We start from the raw sequence: 24,296 nt of genomic DNA, 5'->3' as shown, positions 1-24,296 counted from the left end.
AAAACCTGAATTTGTATATGCTCAGAAGAATCTTGAAAAAAATTTGCATCCCAATAAACGTGAAATCAATTATGGAGCAGGCACCTAAGATCAATAAGTAATCGAGGATTTATCCATGGATGGTAAAGTTTAATTTGTAAAAACTGGGGCTCAAAGTTCAGTTTCATTTAGACCATTCTAATCATATATCAAATTTCACACATTATGTAGAGTTTGTTTTTTTTTTAATTTTTTTTTCAACGTTTATTTATTTTTGGGACAGAGAGAGACAGAGCATGAATGGGGGAGGGGCAGAGAGAGAGGGAGACACACAATCAGAAACAGGCTCCAGGCTTTGAGCCATCAGCCCAGAGCCCGACGCGGGGCTCGAACTCCCGGACCGCGAGATCATGACCTGGCTGAAGTCGGATGCGGATGCTTAACCGACTGCGCCACCCAGGCGCCCCTAGGGTTTAAAACAGTCAAATGCTTCAATTACTATGTGGAAGATTTTTTAAAATAAATAAATAAATAAATGGGAACAAATCTATCACCCATTATGTCTAAACTAATTCTATACCTAACTTCTTTGTTTTGCTTTCCTAATATGATTTGTTCTCACAAATAAACTTTGTTGGAGACACTCATATTTATTCAATAACATAGGCTGGAATTTGACAGTATGCTATAGGTAAAGTAAGTCTTCTAAAACAAAGCATGAAGAACTGAAATTTTCACACAAACTGAGCTAATTCAACACTGACAATCCCAATTCTGGCATTTATTTGTGGCCACTGTAGACTTCTTTCTATAAATAATAGTAACTTGCAACAAACTGATGAAGTCAATACATAATCCTTGTAGTCCAATGAGTTTAAATGTCATGAAACCAACGATATGGTAAACAAAAACAAAACCTCTCTGACCTCAACAAAACTGGCAAAAAAAAAAAAAAAAAAAAAGAGAGAGAGAAGAAAATAAAGAAGAAAACAAAATAGTGTTCTTAATCAACTTTAAGCATTTTTATATATTATCATTACCTATGGATCAAAAAACAAAAATGCAACATATTCCTAGAAACTAAATTGTGACTGATATTAATGAATAACTAGTTTCACAAAAATGGATTCTTGGTTGCTGTACAGTTTAGTGTTTGCTGTTTGCTTGGTTTTGTCATATAGAAAACCAGATAGTGGTCTTTTTATTGGATTGGTGCTCCCCAAAATGTATGAATATAAATTTGAATTAAAGCAAAGAAAAATACAGCTTTTTTTTTTTACTTCGTCTAAAATATGTGTTGGGTTGGCATGTTGGTGTCCAGAACTTCAAGAATCACACAGTGATTTACGGTTGTTGCGAGGACTGAATGAGGTAATCTATGTGAAGGGCTTAGAATGAACTCAGAACCATTTCAATTCAAAAAGGTATGAAACTAACCAGTAATGCATATAGAGAGGACTTGGCATCTGCATACGATCAACCAGATATATAATTTAATGAAAGCTTTTACAAACCTCCATTGAGAAACTTGGAATTCAAAGATTTTCTTTCCTGCCTTACAAGCAGAATTGTGAAATCATCTGGGCCAACTAGAAGTACATCAGAAAAATGTTAACAACTTTTATAGGAAGGATATATGTAACCATATGTATGGCTCAACACTAAATTCCAATTAATATGTTTGTTATGGATCTACTGAAAAAACTATTCTATTGACTAAGTTAATTGCTAGTAATAAGAGCTACATTTGGGATTGGGCCCATTAATAAAATAAATTGTATAAATTTGTTTGAATTCCTCAAAATGTTCTTTCATACCTGCAAATACACACACACACACACACACACACACTCACATACACACACTCTTCTAATCAAAGCTAAGAACTTATTAAGGGTTCTTGGGGAAGACTACTATAAACTGAAACATCTATCAGTGGTTCTTCCAATCAGGCAACATATTAAGTGATGTTATGTATAAACTGCAACATAGAGACAGTGATTTGAAGTGGGGTATATTAGTATGTATATAAGAAAATGTTCTTTACATATACAGACAAATACAGAATACTTCAACTAAATAAAGTTGAAAACGGTGGTCCAAATATGTTGGATGATTAAGAATTTTCAAGAAAAACATGAGGATACAAAATTCTGATAAGAAACAGATAGATTTTGAATAATTTTTTGATTACCATTCCCACATGCCTTCACAAGAACTCCATCTACTTTAGCATTTTAATCATGGTGCTTACCATGATAGAATCATAACTGTTAAATGTTTCTGTATATATTTATGCATATTTAATTTCTCCCTTTTCTTGGGTGTTAAAAGGGAAAATGCTTCACTGGGTTTAATTAGTAACAGACTCATTTTTTCCAGGAAGTTTTTCTCTTTGATATTTCTTTCACTATTTTTGAGGTCCTGAATTTGTTCTGAACTTGATGAAAATATGAGTGCTTACACTAATGGAAAACATTATTATCTTTTATACAAATGTTGATTATGAAAGATGGATATTAAAAATTTCATTAAATACTGAATTTCATCTTTTAAGCATGAAATCAATAAAGAAAAAGATTATAATTTGTCTTGTCCACACTGTTATGAGTGATTTTTATAAAGTGTCTCTGGCTTCCAAGCATGGATATTAAAAATAACCACAGCCCTTCCCAGTTTAAATGTTATGCTTCTGTATACTCTGGATTAATAAGAGGGAAACCCACGGTTCCCATGAGACCTCAATTACATGGAAAAATGCACTACAGGGTAACAATGAGTTAGCTTGATTCCCTTAAAATTCCAAACCTTTTTATATGAAAAAAAAAAATCCTGGAAGTTGTTTCAAAAATATGCAGATGGTTGTAAGACTGTTACAAGACGAAGAACAGGATCAACCTATACAGTTTGATGTTTGGTAAAGTTATTAATATTTGGTGTTTGGTAAAGTTATTAATACTAATCAACCTATTGATATGGTCTTGGATCGCAAATTAAATAATAAACATTTCAGTGCTTCATAGGTATTGTCTAAGGCATCAAGAAGGAAGCATTTGAAAAAAGTCTTGATGCTAAAGAAACATGATTTTGCAGAAGGTGACTTGATTTACTTTCCTTGTCCTCCCACTGAAATGATAGGCTATGCCAAATATAGTAGAGACAAATACAGTAGAAACAGATTCCATAGAGCTTTGGTGTCCCTCTACAATCTACGATATCATGGCAGAGTTCAGTTCCCTTAGCCTCAGCCAGGACCATAAAAAGAACCACATCATAAACACATGAGATACACACACACACACGTACGTATGTATACATGTATATACATATATGTGTGTATATATACACACATATATGTGTGTACATATATATATACCTATATATATGTACACACACACACCAAAGAAAAATATGAGTGAAATAACAGCATCTGTGTCCTTTATAAGATAAACTATGAAATATTTAAGAAAAAAAATTGGAAATGTCGCTCAAGGGGATCACTTATTCAAACCTGAGATAAATTCGAAAGAGAGAGATCCCTGAAGACTGCTAAGCAGTAACACTGGCATTTTAAAAATCACGGAAGTTTAAAATAATTACTAACCGGTTATATTTGTTCCGTTTTTGTATTTAAAACATAGGAACACGAATAGGAGGAAAAAACAAAACAGACACTATCTTAGCACACTCATGATCTTATAACTTATTAAAACAACTCTCAGTGCTAAATTAATTCACGTGTTCCATTTCGTCTTTGATTTTCAGTCTTTAGAAGAAGGAGATGCACTTTAATTTTCATCTAAATTCTGAGGGTGCAATATGAGTGTTATTAACACCATCATGATGTGACACACAGTACGAGGTAAAAAAAAAAATTTGTTGAATAAATATTAGCTGAATCAGAGCAGCAGCTATACAAAAATGAGACTTTATCTCTAATATATGTACATGTACTTATCTACATTTTGTACATACCATAACTCTTTATGTCAATGTGCAACTGCATAAAATAGGCATAATGTGGGCCAAAGAGACCTCTGATAGTGTATTAAAAATGTAATTCTTGAAAATTTGGTCTTATTTTAATAAATTTGTGTCACCTTTGTTTTGCATCTTTACAATGGTTTATGGAAAGCAGAATAGTTTTAAACACTACGGTTCTATGATTTAAAATAATTTTCCATGCAGCATCCTCCCTCTCTCCAGAAACACCAAAAGTTCCCTTTGATGTATAAATTTTAAAAGTTGGAGAAATGTGTAAAAAAATACACCAACATGAGAGAAATAATCAAAAATCCCAATCCACATCATCAGAAAATCTGAACTGTCAGGACGTTATTAGGTTCAAATAAGATTTTGGCAATTCAAACTAAAAATAAGAATAACAAGAATAACTTTTCTGGCCACTCTACCTTAAATTTTAATGAAACTGGTGTCATCGATGTAGGCGCAGCCCTTTGTCAAAGGTAAAGAGGAGTCTCTTCTGTTGTCTTACAGAAACTGCTATTTACAACTATTTTTACATATGTACATATTTATAAATTTATAATTTAGAGTCAGATCTTAAGGGGGAAATGTAGAACTTACAAGCACAATGTTTTTAAAGTGTAAAGTAATGTATACCGTACAAAGCATTTTTATTGCTTGCCTTCAAGCAAGGTGCATATTCTCAGACTCTTACACACTTCCCTAAACTCTACAGATCTATGTTATATTTAAGTGTGTAGGAAAATAGGGTATCTTCCATTTCAACGTATAAATAAATTGTATGTGTTAAAACTATTTAGATGACAAATAAGCTGTAATTGGAAGGGAATTAAAGAAATACATTTATTAGCTCATGTTAACAATTTTATTTTATTAAGGATTATGGATTACCTTTTGTGAGGGAACTTTTAATGTCAAGCCTGTCTTCACGGCAAATTCTGTTAATAAGATGCATTTGTGACCTTGGTATTAATACAGTCATGCAAAGCACATAATAGAATCACACTAAAACAAAGAAAATGAAAAAAATAAATTTAAACGAGGCAAAGGAATAGCACTTTTTGTTGTGATTTTGCTTATTTCCATAAGATACTTCTTTTATTGATTTTATGAACATACTTATTTATGCACTATACTGAAATACTGTACAAAACTGCAAGAAATGCCACTATTTGACTACTTATGTTTCTACAAAAACACCATCATAAAGGTGTATCTATTAGTAAAAGTCAACTAATAACTGCTAATGTAGATGTGAGTCAAAAGGATTTTGGGTTTGCCAAAAATCTTAAATCTAGGCATGAGACACAATTGTTAACTTCTATTAACATATTTCAGGGGCATAGAGAGTATATTTTAAATATTAAAAGAAAAATGAATTTTACCCATTAATATTTAGTAATTATATAAAATTGAAAATTGTGGTTTCTAATTTAGCTATGTGTGTGCACTCTAATTTAGTTAGTGTGTGTGTGTGTGTGTGTGTATACGTGTGTGCATGTTTATATTTGTGCATGTGAACTAATCCACAATCTGTTGGTGATGCTTTAAAGTTTCTGTTTAAAAATGTTCAACTCTTACCAAAACCTCTTCTGGTATACAAAGCTGTTGTAAATTTGAGTCAATGAAATTTAAAGTTGCAATTTACAAAAGCAGATTTACATAATTCTTATCTGAAAGCACTGCTTCAAGACAGAAAAATGTGCCAATTCACTGCCCTTTCCTTTGTAATTAGTGGCTTCTGAGTCCTGATGAAAAGAAGCCTTAAGGCAGAATTTGCAGTAAACAGGAAAGAAGAGAATCGTATAAGTGCTCATCTAGATACTGTGACACCTATGAATTCTCATCAGTGGGAGTTCTTGGCACAATTTTCTAATCCAATGTGAATGTTGTTCCACAGCAGCCAAACTGGATGCTTTTTCCAGTCTCCAGCACCAAGAAAATTTAGCTGATCAATTTCAATACAACACATACCTGGAAAGAGTAAGACACATTTGTCTTTTTTTTATTTTTATTGTTTTAATTTAAGGTAGTTTCCAATGATTATAATACTCTGTAGGATTTGAATTTTACTTTCAAATAAACTCTGATGCTAAAATGTAATGGCCATGACATTCTGATAGTTATTAAATTCTAGGCATAATTAACATTCTGTCAGGAGTGACTCTTAACTATTTGAGCTTGTCATGCTGTAATATGTGCTATAGATGCTATACAGAGTAATTAAAAGCTGATTTCAGATCTCTAGTTTTTCTTCTGATGTGTGCTAAGCTTCCAATTACACTAGCAGGGATTCTGAGCACTCATGAAGGGCACTGATGTGGCAGATACAACGAGTTCTGTGATTTAGAAGAATTCCCCTTGGAATGAAAACATTATCTTACGTTATCGTTAGGCAACAGTACAAAATAGTTCTATTTAAGACTTAAATCAAAAGAGTTCATAAAGTGTGGTATAGGATCCCCATTTTCATCACAATTAGAACAGTAGGAAATGAGTCAGGTCACGTGAAATCCACTTTGAACGAGTTCCTAGGGTAAATCTTTAAAAAAGGCAATGGCTCTTTGGGCACGGGGTGCTTTCTGCCTGTGGTTCCGCAAGTTAGCAAATGCGTGTCTCCATTAGAGGTCTACTGGTAAGCTATATAGCTATATACATACTGTACATGTTGGTTCACAGATTAGCAGTTATTAGTCAGACTGTACATAGCAAAACAAACAAAGTTGTATGTTCCTATACATCCCAAAGATCACCTGTGTCTAGATTCAAGGACTGACCCCTAATACAGGTTCTCTGTTTAAATACGTAGCCCAGTAAACTAAATTAAATGTACCAAACAAAACTGGGAAAACTATTCTAGACATTCTGTCAATTTTGCTAACACTGTTGAAGGTTTTCTTGGCTTCTGCTGGCTTGTTTTCCGGCTTCTTGTTGGGTTCTGGTGTGGTTGCACTCTTGGAGATGGTGGAGAGAACTGGGTCTTTTGAAAGATTCGGGGCATAATTGGCAACAGCCACGGCGTAAGCATTGTTCTGTATCATGACTGAGGCTTTTTCTTTTTTCTATTGAAAAATACAAGAATTAACAGAATGTGGGTTGAGCCTGCCACTTAACATTTTCCAAACTCCAGTTCAAATTCTGCAGAAAAGCATCTTGATAAAAACATCATTATCAATTAGAAAGGTGAAATTTAGGAAAATAAATAAAAGGAGTCCTAAAACCATGAGGAAATCCCCAGTGTAAAAATCAATGATACCATATACCTGAAGAACCATGTTTTTTTGTTGTTTACATGGAAAACAATCAAAACCATAAATGTAATAAACGATGCAACATTTTGACTCTTACAAGTAGTTATTCAAATATTTGTTGAATGAATGAGTGAATGAATAAATGGAATGTAGAGATATTTTAACAAGAGAAATGATCATCTACAACATATGACCTCAATTTCTGAACAAAGAAATTTATCTTCTTGAACTAGATAACAGTATTTCTCTCCCTGGTGTCAAATGCTTTATTCATATGGTGATAAACTAACCATATGCGGGTGGCAGTGAAATAAATACTAAAAACATAGGACAAAGATAAAATACAAATTCTGCTTTTTGCCTAGCTCAACCACAAGCTGTTTCTCCTCATAATCCCCAGTTCAGTTCCCACCCGCTCTAATCTGGCTCACAATTATCTCCTGCCTGGACCAAATTAAATGTTTTGTGCTCTCCCAGCTTGGCTTGACCTTGTCCAATCATTAGACACACTGTAGTCACAGGGATTTTTTTCAAGACACAAATGGGATCACGTCACTCCTCAGCTTAAATCCCTTAAATACACTCTCAAGGTCCTGAGAATAAAATCAATACCTCTTACCATGGCTTCTTTTCTTTGTTATATACCAGTCCCAGGAAATAACTTCACTTTTCAGAATACTTCCTTGTTTGGTACCTTTGGCCATGCCACTTCCTTACTTGAATTGCCTCTCTCCATCCTGCATTTCCTGTTATCAATCCCCTCTCATAATTTGGTCTTGGTTTAGTCTTTGTCGTCAAAAAGACCTTCCCAGCCACTCTATGCAGCACAGTCTTTTTGCCCATATGCATGCTTCACAGGACTCAGTTTACTTCCATCGTGGCATTTTTCAAAATGTATAAATTCTTTCTAGTGAGATTATTTGATCGACGTCTTCTTTTCTCATTAGAATCTAAGTTCAATAAAGGCTGGTGCTACGTCTGTCTTGTTTACCATTATAAACTTACACTTAGCATGGTGCCTTCTACCTGGTAGGCACATAATATGCAGCTGAATTAATGAACCTGGAAACATAAATAACATTTATCTGCATTTCTATCTAACATAAATGTCTTCTTAGTTATCTAAATGCAAACAAAATTGAGCCAGCTATGAATTATCCAAAATAGTGAAGAGTGTAAATCAACAGATTTAGAGGACGAATTGGCCTAGAACAGAATTTCAAATATCAATTATTTTCAATTAAGAATTCTCAAAATGTTCGGGGCGCCTGGGTGGCTAAGTCAGTTAAGTGTCTGACTTTGGCTCAGGTCATGGTCTTGCGGTTCGTGCGTTCGAGCCCTGCATCAGGTTCTGTGCTGATAGCTTGGAGCCTGGAGCCTGCTTCAGATTCTGTGTCTCCCTCTCTCTCTGCCCCTCCCTACTCATGTTCTCTCTCTCTCTCTCTCTCTCTCTCTCTCTCTCTCTCATAAATAAACACTAAAAAAATTTTTTTAAAGAATTCTCAAAATGATCAGGTAAAATGAGATAAGAAAGGTCCTCAGGGAGCACAGAAGATCTAAAAACGGGCCTGGTTTTCCTGTCCTTTACTGACATCAGATTTCTCCCTCCTCTCTTTCCCTAGCTGATGAGGCATTCTTCCAGATGTGGCTGGAGTATAAAAGGAAAGGGGTTGAGGGTCTACCACTATGAAAGCTATAAAACAGCTTTTCTTCTGCAATGGCACACAAAGTTCCCATGTTACAAATGCAGGGGAATTTCCAAGTATGTAACTGACAGCGAGCTGGTAACACTTGCTGAACACTAGGATGTGTCAGGTGTAGGGTTAAGACTGACAGTATTATTTGTAAAAAAAAAAACCATCACTACTGGGTAGGAGGTAAGTTCGATACTTAACCCCATGTTACAAATTTCAAACTAGAGGCTAAAGAGGTTTCGTGATACAACCGGGTCTCCTGTCTGTTAAGTGGCTGAAAAAGCACAAAAACTCCCATGTGTGTGACTTTAAACCTCTGCTTTAAATATCATACTATGTGATATTACTCTTTGGAGAAGGTGTTTGAAACTTGGGAGTACACTCTTTCCTAAATTCCTAGTTTATATCACTAGGTCAATCTTCTAAAAAGACCCTTTAAACCATAAAGTATGTAACATACAGGGTTTATATTATCATTATTTCGAATATTCCTAGATATCATTTAAAGTAATCTCAAATGGCACTTAGAGAGAATTTGGACTGACCATGAGAATATTCTTTAACCTCTACCTGCTTCAGCTTCTAGTTTGAAAACAGGGAGATAATTATGCCAAAGCCATAATGAACCACTGTGAGAATTTAGTGCGCAAATGAATACTCAAACCACATTGAAAAGCACCGTCTCTTAGCGGACAGTAGGAATGGGTATAACTCAGTTACAAAATCTTGATTACTGGCTTACAAGATCCATTTTATATCTTTGAAAGAAGACATAAACATTGCATGGAGGAACCCAAAAAAGGTATCTTGGAAGAGGGACATCAAGTTAGGTCAGGATTTATGGTGCAAGGTTTAGACATTTTGGCAAAGAAACATAAATGTAAATGTCCTTTGTTGCAAGAAGCGTGTACAGATAGACTTTGTACTCTCACCAGCACCCTTCCTGCCTGACTTAACACCCTTCAACTGTATACAAACCCACAGGTGATGCTAAATTATTTAACAAACTCGGAAGCAGGGGCACTAACAAAACAAAACAGATACTCTGGTCAACCCGCACAAACATTGGCTGTAAATACCCAGAAGGGCTGTGCCAGAATGTACCAGCCAAATATCACCCTCGAATATTTTTGTATGTTGCTGGGTTTTTTTTTTCCATCCCAATACTGTGGATATTATCATAAGCAGTGTTAAAAATAATTTTAATGTGTGTTTGTAACTTTTATTGACTTAACTCCTAAGAATAAAATTTCATCTTATTTTTTCTTCATTGTTCAAAGAATGGCTTCAATTTCTGAATATAAGTGTGAACTTCGGAGGCAAGCTTAGTACCTGACAAGATGATGGCTTGGCTTCAGAATGCTCTCTAGGAACTTGGAAACTTGATTATTTTCAGAACCAATAGCAAGCGAAAGTGCAAGAGTCCCGAGTACTATGTTTAGTCAAAACCCAGCGGTTGGCACTTGTGATTTCTTACCAATTCACTGAATGAAGCGCAGGGCACTCTCATGGTACTAAAACTTCTCAATTCTTAGCCATAGCCCAGTAAAGCCTTTCTGGCATAGATCTTACAAAGTCTTACAAAGTTATAAAATAACTCCCCTCAGTCCATTTGAAAGTAATTATCACAAATATACAGTAAAGCAAATTGCTCCTATCTATTTAAAATTAAAATCATGTATCTAGAGAAAAAATACTATTGAATTGATAGCTGACTTCCAGTTCTTAGATCTGCTAAAGCAGAGTATACAGATTAAGTCATCATAATATATTCTATTACTATTCTTTGTAATTCATAGATCTACTATTGATCGTACTAAAAAATATTAGTACGCTAGGCCATTACAGAAGATATCACCTTGCCGTATTCACTGCTAACTTCTACCCACTGCTATTTTCTAATAATTTTAAGTGACTCTTGAATGGCTCTGTTACCAATATGCAGATGACTGACCTAATACCTCTCACCAGAATTATCACCCATTATGTTTCATTAGACTTCTCTATCTACATATTCCATAAGTAATCAAAACGCAAAATATCCAGAAATGATTACAGGTTACTTTCACTCCCAACCTAATTCTATACACTCTCCTTTATTCCCTAACCTGTGCATGATACCACAATTGAGCCAGGAACTGATTACCAACCCATGCTGTTCCCCTAGTTAGATCCATTTTATACAAACTCAGCTCAAAATCACATGTATTGAAACATTACTTCTTACTGCAATAATTACTCTTTCCATGGGCTTCCACGACACCCTAGTGTCTGTCTCTATAGTGGCAGGTATACTTCTCTCACTTATTTTTTTTCTTCCACTTGACTGTAAGCTCCTTGAGAGCACAGACTGTGCAATGCAGAGCTGCTAGCATAGTTCCTGCACAGAAGAGGCTCAAAAAATGTCTGCTTTATCATGAATGACATGTACTAGAATGATCACTGGGACAAAAAATATATATTTAGAAAGTATGTGATATATACAAACATATAAAGCTATTTTGTAGAGTATTTATGAGATTCATAAAATTTAGATTCCCATAGTCTGTTCTGTAATTCTATTATGTAATTATCCTGAAAGTCCACAATTTTACCATTCCACATGTTTGTGGAAGTTGTTTTGCTTGTAATTGAGACTCATATTAAGTGGGAAGGGGAAAATATGGCTAATCACAAAATCAAGAGATTATGTGTTTTTACACATTAATTGGGGAAAAAAGAGGAAAATACGCTACTATAGAATTTGTTGATGCTGTAGCTGAAGTGGAATGAAAAGTAAATACAGCACATACTAATTACATTTTCTATTTTTTCAACAATGTTTTATAGGACTCAGAATATTCTGAGTTTATTACTTCATTAGAATGTCTGAACACATGTAAAATTTCAAGTCTGGAAAATTCTTGATTGTAGAAATCAAAATGTCTTACACCATGGGGCAAACCAGTTTCAGCTTCCTTAGAGTAGTAGATAAAATAACGTGTTAATAACTTGAGCAAATGCTCTTGCTAAAATATAGACATCTGTTAGCATAGTGACCTGGGATATGAATAAAAATAATAATCACATGGTTGCAGAATTGGAAAGAATCGCAGATATTGTCCTTAGAATAAGGAAAGGGAGCGCTCATAAATGTAACACTAGATAAGACAGACTTTGGAAAAAACCCAAGGTCGCCAGAGGGGCGAATCTATGCTCTTTCTATATACCATGTTGTTTTTTTTTACAGTCATTGTGGCTACTCGCCAGCCCATTTCTTGTAAAGCAACAACATGCTCCTGGGTCAGATAATGCTATTGTTAACTGTCTGCTAACCATCCTGACTGAGAAAAGTGATACTTACAGAAGATTGTTTGAAGGTTATACAGTCCATCCACTTCTCTAAGTACTCTAAAGTCTTTCCTTGGATTAAATTGGGCCATGAGAAAGCTATATACTTGGACCATATTAGCTTAGCTCCTTGAAGAATTGCCTTCACTGAGTTGTATGTTAATGTAATGCCTTCAGCTTTTATTGAAGGGGACTACAAGAGACATCAATATGAAATTCATTACTGAGTTTATTGGGAAAATGTTGACATTACTTTCAATAGTACCCAGCTTTCCCTAATATAAAACCCATATGATATTGTTTTAAAGAATTCAATGTAGGAAAATATTTTCTCTAAGAAAATCTATGCTTCCATTTTTTGATTACAAATAAGAGTAACTCCCGCCCCCACCCCATGGTTTACTTTGGCAGCCAAGAAGCTCAGAGTTTAAAGCTCAACTCCTCTAGCTATGGACTATAGCTAATGTTCTGGCCCAAACGGTGGACACATTTGCATTGTATTTTCCTTCATCCTGATATCTTACTTCTATTTCTATTTTATTTTAGAATAGTTAAGTGCATGCATTCTTTTGGTAAACTGCCTGAAATGCTTTTGGAACAAGGCAGGATGTTGAAAAATGCAAATAAATGAAGAAAACACTTGAAATGTGATGTTTTCTATGGATTGCATGGAGTGAATCACAAAACAATGGCACATTTCATGTTAGTTTGCATACTATGTTGCTAAATCTTTTTTTTTTTTTTTTATTTTTTAGTGTTTATTTATTTGTGAGAGAGAAAGAGAGACAGAATTGGATCTGGTAAAGGGCAGACATAGAAGGAAACATAGAATCAGAAGCAGGCTCCAGGCTCTGAACTGTCAGCACAGAGCCCGACGCGGGGCTCGAATCCATGCACTGTGAGATCATGACCTGAGCTAAAGTCGGTCACTTAACCGACTGAGCCACCCAGGTGCCCCAACTAAGTCTGTGTTTTAAGTAATTTAATATATGATGTGTTTGCAGAGAATATGCTTTTCTTGGCCAGTGTAGAACCACTGACTCAGATTTAGAAATGGAATCAGTCTCAAGAGATTAGAGTTATTTATTTTTTAAATTTAATTCAAATAAATTATGTGCTAACTATTATTCCAGGTTATAGCAGAGAAAATGATGAGTGTGACAATACTACTATCTTCTTAGACCATGTAACCTACTGTTAGAAACACAAATTTATGATAAAAGTCTAATTTACTAAGGTCACATAAAATGAATTTGTGTCAGGTACTGCAGAAAGATAATAGAGGGCAGTAATTGGATTCACTGAGAAAGTTTCAGTGTTAAGTAAAATCAGATGGGTATTAAGAAAGAAGTAGGAATTCATCAGTTACAGAAGGAAGGAGGGGGCATTTTGGTAAGAGGAATCTAATGTCATGGAGATGTGTAGCAGCATGGATATTGGGGGATGGTTTAATGGCTAGAGGAAGAACACAAGCATGGACTTCAGATTTGTGTTCAATCTTGGATGTACCACTTATTAGATGTGATCCTGAGTAAGTAACTTTATGGGAACAAATCTATGGTTTCTCATCTCTTTTTTTTTTCCTTAAGGTTTTTATTTATTTATTTGTTTGTTTATTTGAGAGAGGGATAGAGCATGAGTGGGGGAGGGGCAGAAACAGAGGTAAGGAGAATCCCAAGCAGGCTCTGCTCCATCAGCACAGAGTCGACGTGGGGCTGAAATTCAGGAATCAGTGAGATAATGACTGAAGCCAAAACCAAGAGTCGGATGCTTAACCAACTGAGCCACCCACATGTCCCTGCAGTTTCTCATTTCTAACACAGAGATATTCCTAGGCACATGGTGGTAATGCACAATGAATAATAATAGTAATAACTTGAGCAAACACTCTTGCTAAAATAGAGACATCTGTAAAACAACAAGTAACTCAACATGCGAAACAAACTTATGAGAAAGTTATGTACTTGGACGATATCAGCTGACCAACTTGAAGAATTCATTAAAGAGTTCAATAATTAACATTAAGATTTCAACAACTCACTGAAGAGCTGAAAAATGACCCTAGCACTAATGTAGAGGATGGACTGGAGGGAGACATGATTAGAGACAGTGTTCTCAGAGAACACTGAGCAAGGGCATAGTCCATGACAAGGACAAGAAAATAGGCACCATGTGATGACAGGTTAGATGTTAAGGGGTATTTCCAAATTGTGGGTATGTGAGATTAGGTTTTGCCAGAGATTTAAAAAAGGAAATGTGGGCAGGGGAAATATACAAAATCAATTTAGAAGCTTTTATCTTTGTTTGTTGTATTTTTATTTAAAAAAAGATATGTAAAGATTGAGATAATAGAGTTATATAGAAATGCCTAGGGAATAGGATAGATATATGATCCTAGAACTTAAAAGAAAGGTATGGGGTACAGTTATAGATACTATAAAAGCATGAGCTGTAGATTTGATTGGGCTGTACTTTATTCATTCAGACCATATTTACTGAGCAACTAATACACACAAGACCCAGTGCAAAAGGCCAACAGTGAATGATTTACTGAAATAAACATGGACATGCTATAATGATCAGTGAAGGAGATGAGGCATTATATACAATTACAAACTGTAATAAAGGATTTAATGTAAAAAATCAGGGTGCTAGACACACTTAAATGGGACTGAATCATTTCGGGGGTGCAGGATTCAGAAATTTCCTGAAGATTGACATTTGTTCTCAGGACGAGTAGGATTATCTATTTGGGGACAGTAAATGGGTGGACACTGTTTAGTGTTGTAGACATTCCCACAAATACTATCTATAAAACCCTTAAAGTGAGAATCACATAGTGAATAGTAAAACCAAAAACAATAAAATAAAGCCAAATGACTGTCTTTGGGGGTAAACAAGAGAAGATGTTAGGGAGACAGGATCTACTGTGAACTTGGGCAGGGACTCTCAGAATAGAATGAATAAAGGCAGCTGCCAGGCCAGGATTTGAGGGCAGGAAGTTGCTATTTGAAGGCTTCTTGTAAAGAAATGCTGCTGACTTGCACCTGAATGGAGTTCTGAAGCCCAACAATATTCAATGGGTTGAATGGGGATCCCTTGAGAAAAATGAAAAATTATTGTCTGATTTGAAAACGTGGAGGTTATTGGTGTTCGTCAGTTACAGGACAATACATGAAAAGGAAATCAGATTACAGTTTACAGATACAGATTACAGATTACAGGCTGAGAATTAAATTGAAAGTGAGAACACAGACATCGTAGCACGGTTTTCAAAAAGCTTGAATGGAGAAGAAGAATGGATCTGAAGATGGGGGAATGGGTGACATAGGATCTAGAGAGAGTTCTTGCCTCCATGGTAAATGAAACAGAGTAAGCATACTCCTCACTGAAAGGAAGGAGGCAGCTGGAAAGGAGAAGATGGCCTTGATGCAATGAGAAGAAAACAATAACTGATGCTTCAAGGCTGAGAAAAGAACAAGAGAGAAAGAGATCGAGAGCTGCAGTGGAAGAATTAGTCTTGGGCAAGTGGAAGAATGTTGGTTGTGAGGGAAGCTTCCAGAAGAACTTGGGGAATTTCATAATAAGATACTTTCTGTATATGGAAAGGAATAACAACTGGAGATGGAACATGTGATCCAGCACTACACTTTTAGAGTGATAAGGTTTTGTAATCTAGTGTCACACCTGAGGCTAAAAGTAGTAAAACATCTTGTCCAAGATCACAGAGCACAGTAGGTCGGCTCTGTCTTCTCACAGAGGGCTCAAATGTAGCTTGAATATGAATGGAGTGGATTTATGTATTTGCAAAAACTAACTTTCAAGATCAGCAGAGTGCAATCTACATATAAATTGTATGTTAAATGTGTATTTCCTTTTTCAAACATATGCTAGTGGTATGCATCTTTGAGTCGTTATTATTCTTATGATGCAAATTAATACTTGCCAGTTTACAAATGTTTAAGAACTTTTCATATGCTCTTTCTATTGACAGATGACTGAACTGCATCGACTTATGATACCAACTTCCGAAAGCTGAGGACTTTTTCCAGTCTGATAAAACTGGAAGGACACCAATATGGGCAGTGGACAAAAATTCTATAATTCAAGCAAATTATCATTTTCCACTTAAAAAAATTCTTCTTAAGGAAAACTAAAGCAGAGAAGCCTGAAAGTAGACTGCACTGAAATATTTTTTCAGGCAGATGTGCTAGTTTGGGGCACTCGATTTCCTTTCAGTCCTAAGAATGTGGTTATTTCCAAGCTAAGTTTAGGGAGCACCTCCCAAAATTCATTTGAATCATGAAATTGGGTTGAGTACCCACTGATAAATTCACCATTGTAAAGACTGAACATTCTTTCCGTGAAGGCAATGAAGTTTTTCCTTGGTGTTACATGTGCAGACTTCATAAAAGAAACACTTAGATTCTTTATTCAACAAAAAATTCTCAAAGGCCTAGCTATGGAAAAGTAAGAACAAGCAACGTGCCTGATACAATGTTCCCTTTAAATTAACCACTGAATTCCAACCACTTAGAACTGAAATAATACAACATTTGTTAGCTGTTTTCTTGCAGATGAGATGGGAACATCAATGATTTTGTCCTGGATTTATCTTTGCTCTGTGTGATTTGATATGTGGTTTGACTTAATTCCAGCATTCCTCAGTACTAGGTAATTGCTTTTAGAATGCATCATCATGAATGGGTTTTTTGCATTTATAGGTACTTCTATTTTCCAAGTACAGGGAGAAGGTATTTTATTTGATATGCCAAATCACAATGTCAATTTGATATGCTAAATCACAATGTCAATTTGATTGGCACCCTCATAGCATTAAAAAGTGATATATCAATGAATATCTATATGGAGAATTTACCACAAACCACTATTTATCTTTTGTGACATATTTATAAACATGTCTGGCATTTATAAATACATCTGGCATTTCACCTTCAAAAAAAGTTAGTATGAAAGCGCATGTGTAATTAATATAACTAAAAAGAAGTAACTGCATAGATAGCAATGAAAAAGCAGTACATTATATGGAAAATGAAAACACAAATCAATAATAAAATGTAATGGAAATGCTGAAATAACCTAGAAGTTAAGCATAGAAAGCTAATTGGATTCCCTTTAATATTTACTCAGTGGCTGTTAGTATGCAAAACGTTGCTTATAAAATGAAATAAACCAGCACTTATTAAAACTTACAGTTTACAAAATTAGGAAAAAGAGCAAGACTTTTAAATTATAACATCAATCATTTGTATGCTTAAACTGCAATATGGTTCTAGAAATGAGAAAAAATTATATTTAAATAACTGACAAAGAAGTAAAATCACCAAGTGTGTTATTCCAAATTTAATGGAAGAAGCATTTTAACAGATACATTGTTAAAAAGGAGGCTTCCAAGTAGAACTTAAGTATTAAGAATACTTTATATCTCACTGTGATACAGCCAAAGCTTCCTCTTAATGCAGATGAATAATAATCCATTAAATAAGAAAGGGAACAGATGTTACATTAATGCTCAAAACTTCCACTAGCTTCAGTACTTGAAACCTAAAAATGGACACCAACAATTCCCAAAGAAATTAATCTTAAAAACAAATGAGTCTCATAGACTATGAGCAACTTAAACTTTCTGAGCATTGCAGCACCTAAGTACTTATTCCATACAACATGGAAGAGATAACAATGTTGCTTGAACCTTTCTATCCAAGCAACAGCGATGAGGGTAGGTGAAGGGTAACTCAACTGCTGATAGAGCCTGAGATTCTACAACAGGTAAATTAAAGTCCACTTTCTTTTCAAATCTCTTTATTATAAAGCAGTGTGGTATTTAAGAGCATGAACTTGATGGTCAGATCTGCCATCACATATAGCTACTAACTTGTTGTGTGAGCTTGGGCAAGTAAATGACTTCACTAAGCCTTAGCTCCTTCATCAGAAAAATGAGAATTAAAAAGAGACACTAGTCATAAAGTTGTAAAGATTACGTGATAGAACATGTGTAAACAACTTAGCACAGTGCCTGACACACAGTCAGAGCTCAGCAGATGCTAGGGAGTGGTTTCAACAGAAGTCATACTCTAACAAGCACTCCTAAAGGATTTCAGGCAAAAGCATACTTTAAAAGAAATATGATTCACACACACACACACACACACACACACACACACACACAAAATTTACATTTGAATGTTTTAAATGTCAATTTTTAGGAACATGTCTGTTATAAACTAAATCTGTTAGGGGATTCTCACTTACCTTGTCATTGACTACACTCTTCCCATCCCAAGCCCATCCTCTTTTGGTGAAGTAGTTCACAGTTGCAAATTCAATTAGGGCAGAGAACACAAATGCATAACAAACAGCAATAAACCAGTCCATGGCGGTTGCATAAGCCACTTTGGGGAGGGAGTTCCGAGCACTGATGCTTAGAGTTGTCATTGTTAGAACAGTTGTGACTCCTGCAGAAAGACAGGAACCAAAAACATCAACAGATACAAGACAGCATTGGAAATATTCTTTTTTCAAAGTTACTTTCACTGCCACTGTATCCACTTAAAAAAAACTGGAAGAACAGAGCAAAGTTAATTATCACAAATGGCTGTTATAATTCTTGAAATAATAACTCTGAAATGCTTTTAGTTTTCATTTTTGTTGCTATGAATCTCCTTTTTCTCTTTTGAATACTGTTAAGGGTACAAAGGTGGTGATAACTGAAGTAGAACTTCCTATGAGGAAAGTAGGTACTTTAAATTGATCCATCGTGCATTAACATTATTTTTAAAAAATCCCACACAAAGCCTCACATGCATTTATTCATCGTTTATTTAAAACACGCTAAGCAATGGACCAATCATCCACACCAGTGATCACAATGGAACTATGATTAAGAAGTTCTTCATTCTAAGTATAGCTACCTAAATATGAAATTAATTCTGGATCGCTTAGCGTCATGAGGACATAATTTCTTTCATAACGAAGCTTAGAGTCTATAGAAAATAAAACAAGCAACTAAACCTTAAATCTTATAAAATGCAAATCACTACATTTTAAGGAATATTTTATACTCTGTTCATTTAAAAAATAATTTAGTTTCTTTCACTGCAGAGCTTTTCTGCCAGTAGTCAGGGAAGTCATAATGATTAGGTAAAAAGAAAGCAATAACTCAGGAGGTAAGCTGTATCATCAGCAGTCAAATGTCTGCAATTACCTGTTTTATCAGAGATCCAATAGAAGTTTAATTTTGTACATAGGGGACACATTAAATTAAAAGAGTTAAAATGTTAAAGAAATGTTCATCCATATGTTAAAGTTGTATACTATTGTATTTTTTGCTTTCCCTGAGGATAAATAAAGCAGCTTTTTCTTCTCATCTGCAATAGAGTTAGGAATTCAAAATAGCAGTGAGTCTTTCATCATGAGTGAATGCATCTAGGAATATGATGGTAGTAGTAGGAATAAAAGGTAGAAAAGTAAATTTACTTCACCTGCTACTAAGTCAATATTAAAAAACACATTTACAGAAACCCACTACCCTTTCATGTCTCAAAGTGCAAGGTTTTAGACGACTGTGAAGATGTATTCTTTTGAGAACTGGGTACAGGAGAATACTTAAACAGGAAACAAGACAGATAAAACCACACATATCCACAAGCAAAACCACATCTTCCCTAATGCATGTGCTTGCACAAATGCATGCATGCGCACACACGTACACACACACATGCAAAATATAGCAATGCAAATGACAAATCAATATAGGAAAATATATTTAACTTCCTTAGCAGTTAAGGAAATATAAACAAAGTGATAATGAGATGCCTTTTTAAATTTTCTTTTTTTTTACATTTATTTATTTTTGAGAAACAGAGTGAGACAAAGTGTGAGCGGGGGAGGGGCAGAGAGAGAAGGAGACACAGAATCTGAAGCAGGCTCCAGGCTCTGAGCAAGCGATCAGCACAGAGCCCGACGCGGGGCTCGAACCCACGAACTGTGCGATCATGACCTGAGCCGAAGTTGGATGCTTAACTGACTGAGCCACGCAGGTGCTCCAAGATGCCTTTTTAAAACAATATAGTCACCAAAATGTTAGCAAACTTCAAAAGATTTATACCACGCTAGTGTTGAAGAGAATGTCGGCAATGGGCATCCTTTCTGAATAGGGATTACAAATTGGTGTCATACCTAAGAAATTGTTACCTAATTCAAGGTCATAAAGATTTAGGAACGCCTGGGTGGCTCAGTCGGTTAAGCGTCCGACTTCATCTCAGGTCATGATCTTGTGGTTCCTGGGTTCAATCTCTGCATTGGGCTCTGTGCTGACAGCTCAGAGCCTGGAGCCTGCTTTGGATTCTGTGTCTCCCTCTCTCTGCCCCTCCCCCACTCACGCTCTGTCTCTCCCTCTCTCAAAAATAAGCATTAAATTTTTTTTTATTTAAATGTATTTATAGGTATTTTATTTTTACTATTTTAATTCTTTTAATGTTTTATTTATTTTTGAGAGTACAAGAGGGGGAGGGGCAGAGAGAGAGGGAGACACAGAATCCGAAGCAGGCTCTAGGCTCTGAGCTGTCAGGGCAGAGCCAGATGCAGGACTTCAACTTGTGAACCGCGAGATCATGACCTGAGCCGAAATAAACAGTTGTACGCTCAACCAACTGAGCCACCCAGGCACCCCTAGTGACTTTTCTTAACTTATTCTGTAAAGTCTGATTCTTTTTGTTTGGGGCCACTGAGTTCTTTGGGATTTTGTTTGTTTGTTTTAGCGTAGTGGCTGTCTGATGATTAGACAGTTTTCCTTAAATACCTGGAACAAAAAATTTCCTCAGTCTTTGCCAAGTGGCTCTGTGTGCAGGTTGGGATATGTCTTCAACTTTCAGCCAGGTAGTTTACAACCCTGCTTTAGCATACATACACCTTCTGCTTCTGTAGGGCCTCAAGAGGTGAAAGTTTAGGGCTTTCTCGGGTCTTTTTTTTTTTTATTTTTTTTAATGTTTATTTATTTTTGAGACAGAGAGAGACAGAGCATGAACGGGGGAGGGTCAGAGAGAGAGGGAGACACAGAATAGGAAGTAGGCTCGAGGCTCTGAGCTGTCAGCACAGAGCCCCACGCGGGGCTCGAACGCACGGACCACAAGATCATGACCTGAGCCGAAGTCGGACGCTTAACCGACTGTCTCGGGTCTTTATTGAGTGTTCACAAAGCTCTGTGTTTACACGTGGACTTTTAGATTCCAAAATACATGTCAGTGCTTTTGAAACTACTTTTGTACAATTCTTCCTTAGCCCTTCCTCTCAAACTCTTTGGTTAGACCATTGTTTGTCCCAAATGTTATCCGTCACCTCAGGCAGAAGCAACTAAAACATCTGCCTATAAATACTTTCAGTGACATCTCCCTGGTAGCAACTTTTGCACCAGGAGAATTCTGAGTCAGGTAACATACAAAGACAAGCTTTTTGCAAATGTCTTCCAGGGAGGCACCTTAAAGTGCTGATAATACTTTCTGAATGAGCCCCATTTCCTCACCCTAATACCAGAAGGCTTTCATTTGGAATTTCGTACTCCACCATTTTTGCTGGTATCTACCCTGATCCCCAGCAATTCTTCTAGATGGGGCAGGGCAGTATAAACTACCGGTGAACTGTACTGTTATGTCCTCCGATGGCCTCCCAGTCACATGGCCTGGGTTTGAATCCTGGCTCCAATACTCGCTGTTTTTCTGTGACTTACAGCAAGTTCCTCAACTATTACTTTCTTCAAAGACAAAACAATTATAAACTCTACCTTCTTTAGAGGTACGCTGTGACAGTTTAGTATGAATTTGGCATAAAATCTGGCACATCATAAGTGTGCAGGAAATGTCAGCTACTTGAATTCTTTTTTGTTATCACTACTGCTATTAGAAATGTCTCTTACTGGGGCGCCTGGGTGGCGCAGTCGGTTAAGCGTCCGACTTCAGCCAGGTCACGATCTCACGGTCCGTGAGTTCGAGCCCCGCGTCAGGCTCTGGGCTGATGGCTCAGAGCCTGGAGCCTGTTTCCGATTCTGTGTCTCCCTCTCTCTCTGCCCCTCCCCCGTTCATGCTCTGTCTCTCTCTGTCCCAAAAATAAAAAAACGTTGAAAAAAAAAAATTAAAAAAAAAAAAAAAAAAAGAAATGTCTCTTACTGAAATGACAGCAGGAAAATATAAAGCGATAAATGATACACAAGGCTCTTCACATGAACACACCTTGTAAAAGTAAAAAGGTGGCAACCATTGGCATATTCATTGATTGGGAAGTAGTTTAATAAATCGTTGATTACCTACACTAGTAATACCACAACAATATTACAAAGAGTTAAGCAGGGCTGTTAATTCATTGCAAATGTATCTACCATACATTTTGCTTAAAAATAGTTCATGATTCAATTTTCATGAAAATATATGCACTTGGATTTGTGTATCAATATAGATACACTTGTATGAGCTTAGTAAATAGAACATAAAATTAAAAAGGACACTTCAGTTACCACTTTGGGGAAGAAAGTGTTATGTGGTCTGGATGGATAAAATAGAAAATGGACTTGTGACTGATTTTTTGTTGTTTCATTTCTTTGGTATTTTACTAGACAAGCATGAAAGCATACAATCTGTAAGGATATAATCTAAGATGGTAATATTAGTTACTTGGGGAATTAACATTGGAGGCAATTCATTTTTTTATTTTTTCCTTTTTTCTTGCAGTGAACTTGCTTTGTTTTTGCGATAAGACAAAAAAAATACAAGATTTTTAATTTAAAGAAGGGATACCTGATGATATTTATCATTTATAATTCAAGTGTGGATTTCTGGGAATGACTGATCATTACATGAATGTTGACTAATTTAAAGTAGGTTAATCAAAAAATGCAAAGTTCAAATTATGGCAAACCACAAATTTAACTATGATTCTAATTCTACACTGCTAGTTTAAAATTAGATCTGGGTCTAGTCATTCAAACTACTAAAACATTCTAGCAATTCAATGAGTCTACTATGAGGCTATTTTTCACCATATTCAAATCTTCCCTATATCTAATTTTTTTCTTTCATCTGACTGTGTAAACTTGACAATAAAATTGGTAACACTGACTATGAGTTTCTACCTTCCCCCCCTCCCCCTTTTTTTCTTTTCACTGGAAGGGTGTGGTTCTCATATGCCTGCTTTCCTGCCTGCTAGTTCAGCCTTGCCTGTTCCCATGACACTATAAATAGAAGATCTGGGCATTAAAAAAAGAGGTGCACTTACTTGGTAAGCTCAGACCTTCCACATGCCTGTCTGCCAACAATGGGCATTTTTCTATACCTACTAGGGCCTCCAGAAATGAATGTTCCCACATTTTTTACCAGACGGTCTCTTTCTTTATCTCCTCTGTGTGACTACCATAACTCAATGCTTCCTTGGGAGGCCTAAGTTTCTTTCTCAGTAAAACAAAAGGCAAATAACTTACAGTGTTTTAGCACTAAAATTCGATGCATATATGTGAAATGTGTCATCATTCCCCACACACAGACAATATCTGACATACAGTTCTTTGATATTCAGGTTTCATTCTATGTTAACATTTCTTATGTAAGGTTAAGTGCCAAGACCTGAACTCAGGAGCTGAACAAATAGCATCAAAGTAAAGGAACACCAAGTGTTGGCTGCAAATATGTGCTGAGAGTATAAAATCAAATCGGGGGGTCGCGGGGGGGGGGGGATGATTTCAGCACAGAGACTGACACTGTGAGCTCCACAGCCAGATGCCTAAATCTTTATCTTGTGACCTTGGGGGACATTCCCCAGCCCCTTTGTTCCACAGTATCCTCATTTGTGAAGTGAAGATTATGAATAGTGTTTTCCCATAATGTTGATACAGTGACCAAAGAGTTACTGGATGTGAACCGGTGTCTCTATTATAAAAAGGTGTCTCAGTGCATGTGCAGAAAAATATTACCCTGAAAGCAAAGTGAAGACAGATTTAAGTCAGAGAAATGAAATGAAATGAAATGAAATGAAATGAAATGAAATGAAATGA

The 24,296-nt window shown here is 35.9% G+C and overlaps 1 protein-coding gene across 4 annotated transcripts in view; it reads right to left on the bottom strand.

The window, feature by feature from the left end:
* Positions 1-1,450: 1,450 nt before the first annotated feature.
* Positions 1,451-24,296, bottom strand: part of GABRA2 (gamma-aminobutyric acid type A receptor subunit alpha2) — a 125,501-nt gene continuing 102,655 nt past the window's right edge. For 3 of the 4 annotated variants that reach the window (XM_040484566.1, XM_040484590.1, XM_040484581.1), the window contains 3 exons: positions 18,515-18,717; positions 12,255-12,434; positions 1,451-7,028 (listed from right to left, as the gene is read on the bottom strand). In XM_040484566.1, coding sequence (XP_040340500.1) covers positions 6,732-7,028; positions 12,255-12,434; positions 18,515-18,717 — 680 coding nt within the window. In that variant the 3' untranslated portion in view covers positions 1,451-6,731. The remainder of the gene's footprint in view (positions 7,029-12,254; positions 12,435-18,514; positions 18,718-24,296) is intronic. The other variant, XM_040484571.1, reaches the window with a different exon arrangement.

This window comes from Herpailurus yagouaroundi, unplaced genomic scaffold (genome assembly GCF_014898765.1).
Source record: "Herpailurus yagouaroundi ecotype Mexico unplaced genomic scaffold, PumYag 28, whole genome shotgun sequence".
In the NCBI taxonomy this organism is placed as follows: Eukaryota; Metazoa; Chordata; class Mammalia; order Carnivora; family Felidae; genus Herpailurus; species Herpailurus yagouaroundi.
This window is presented reverse-complemented; position numbering and strand designations above follow the sequence as displayed.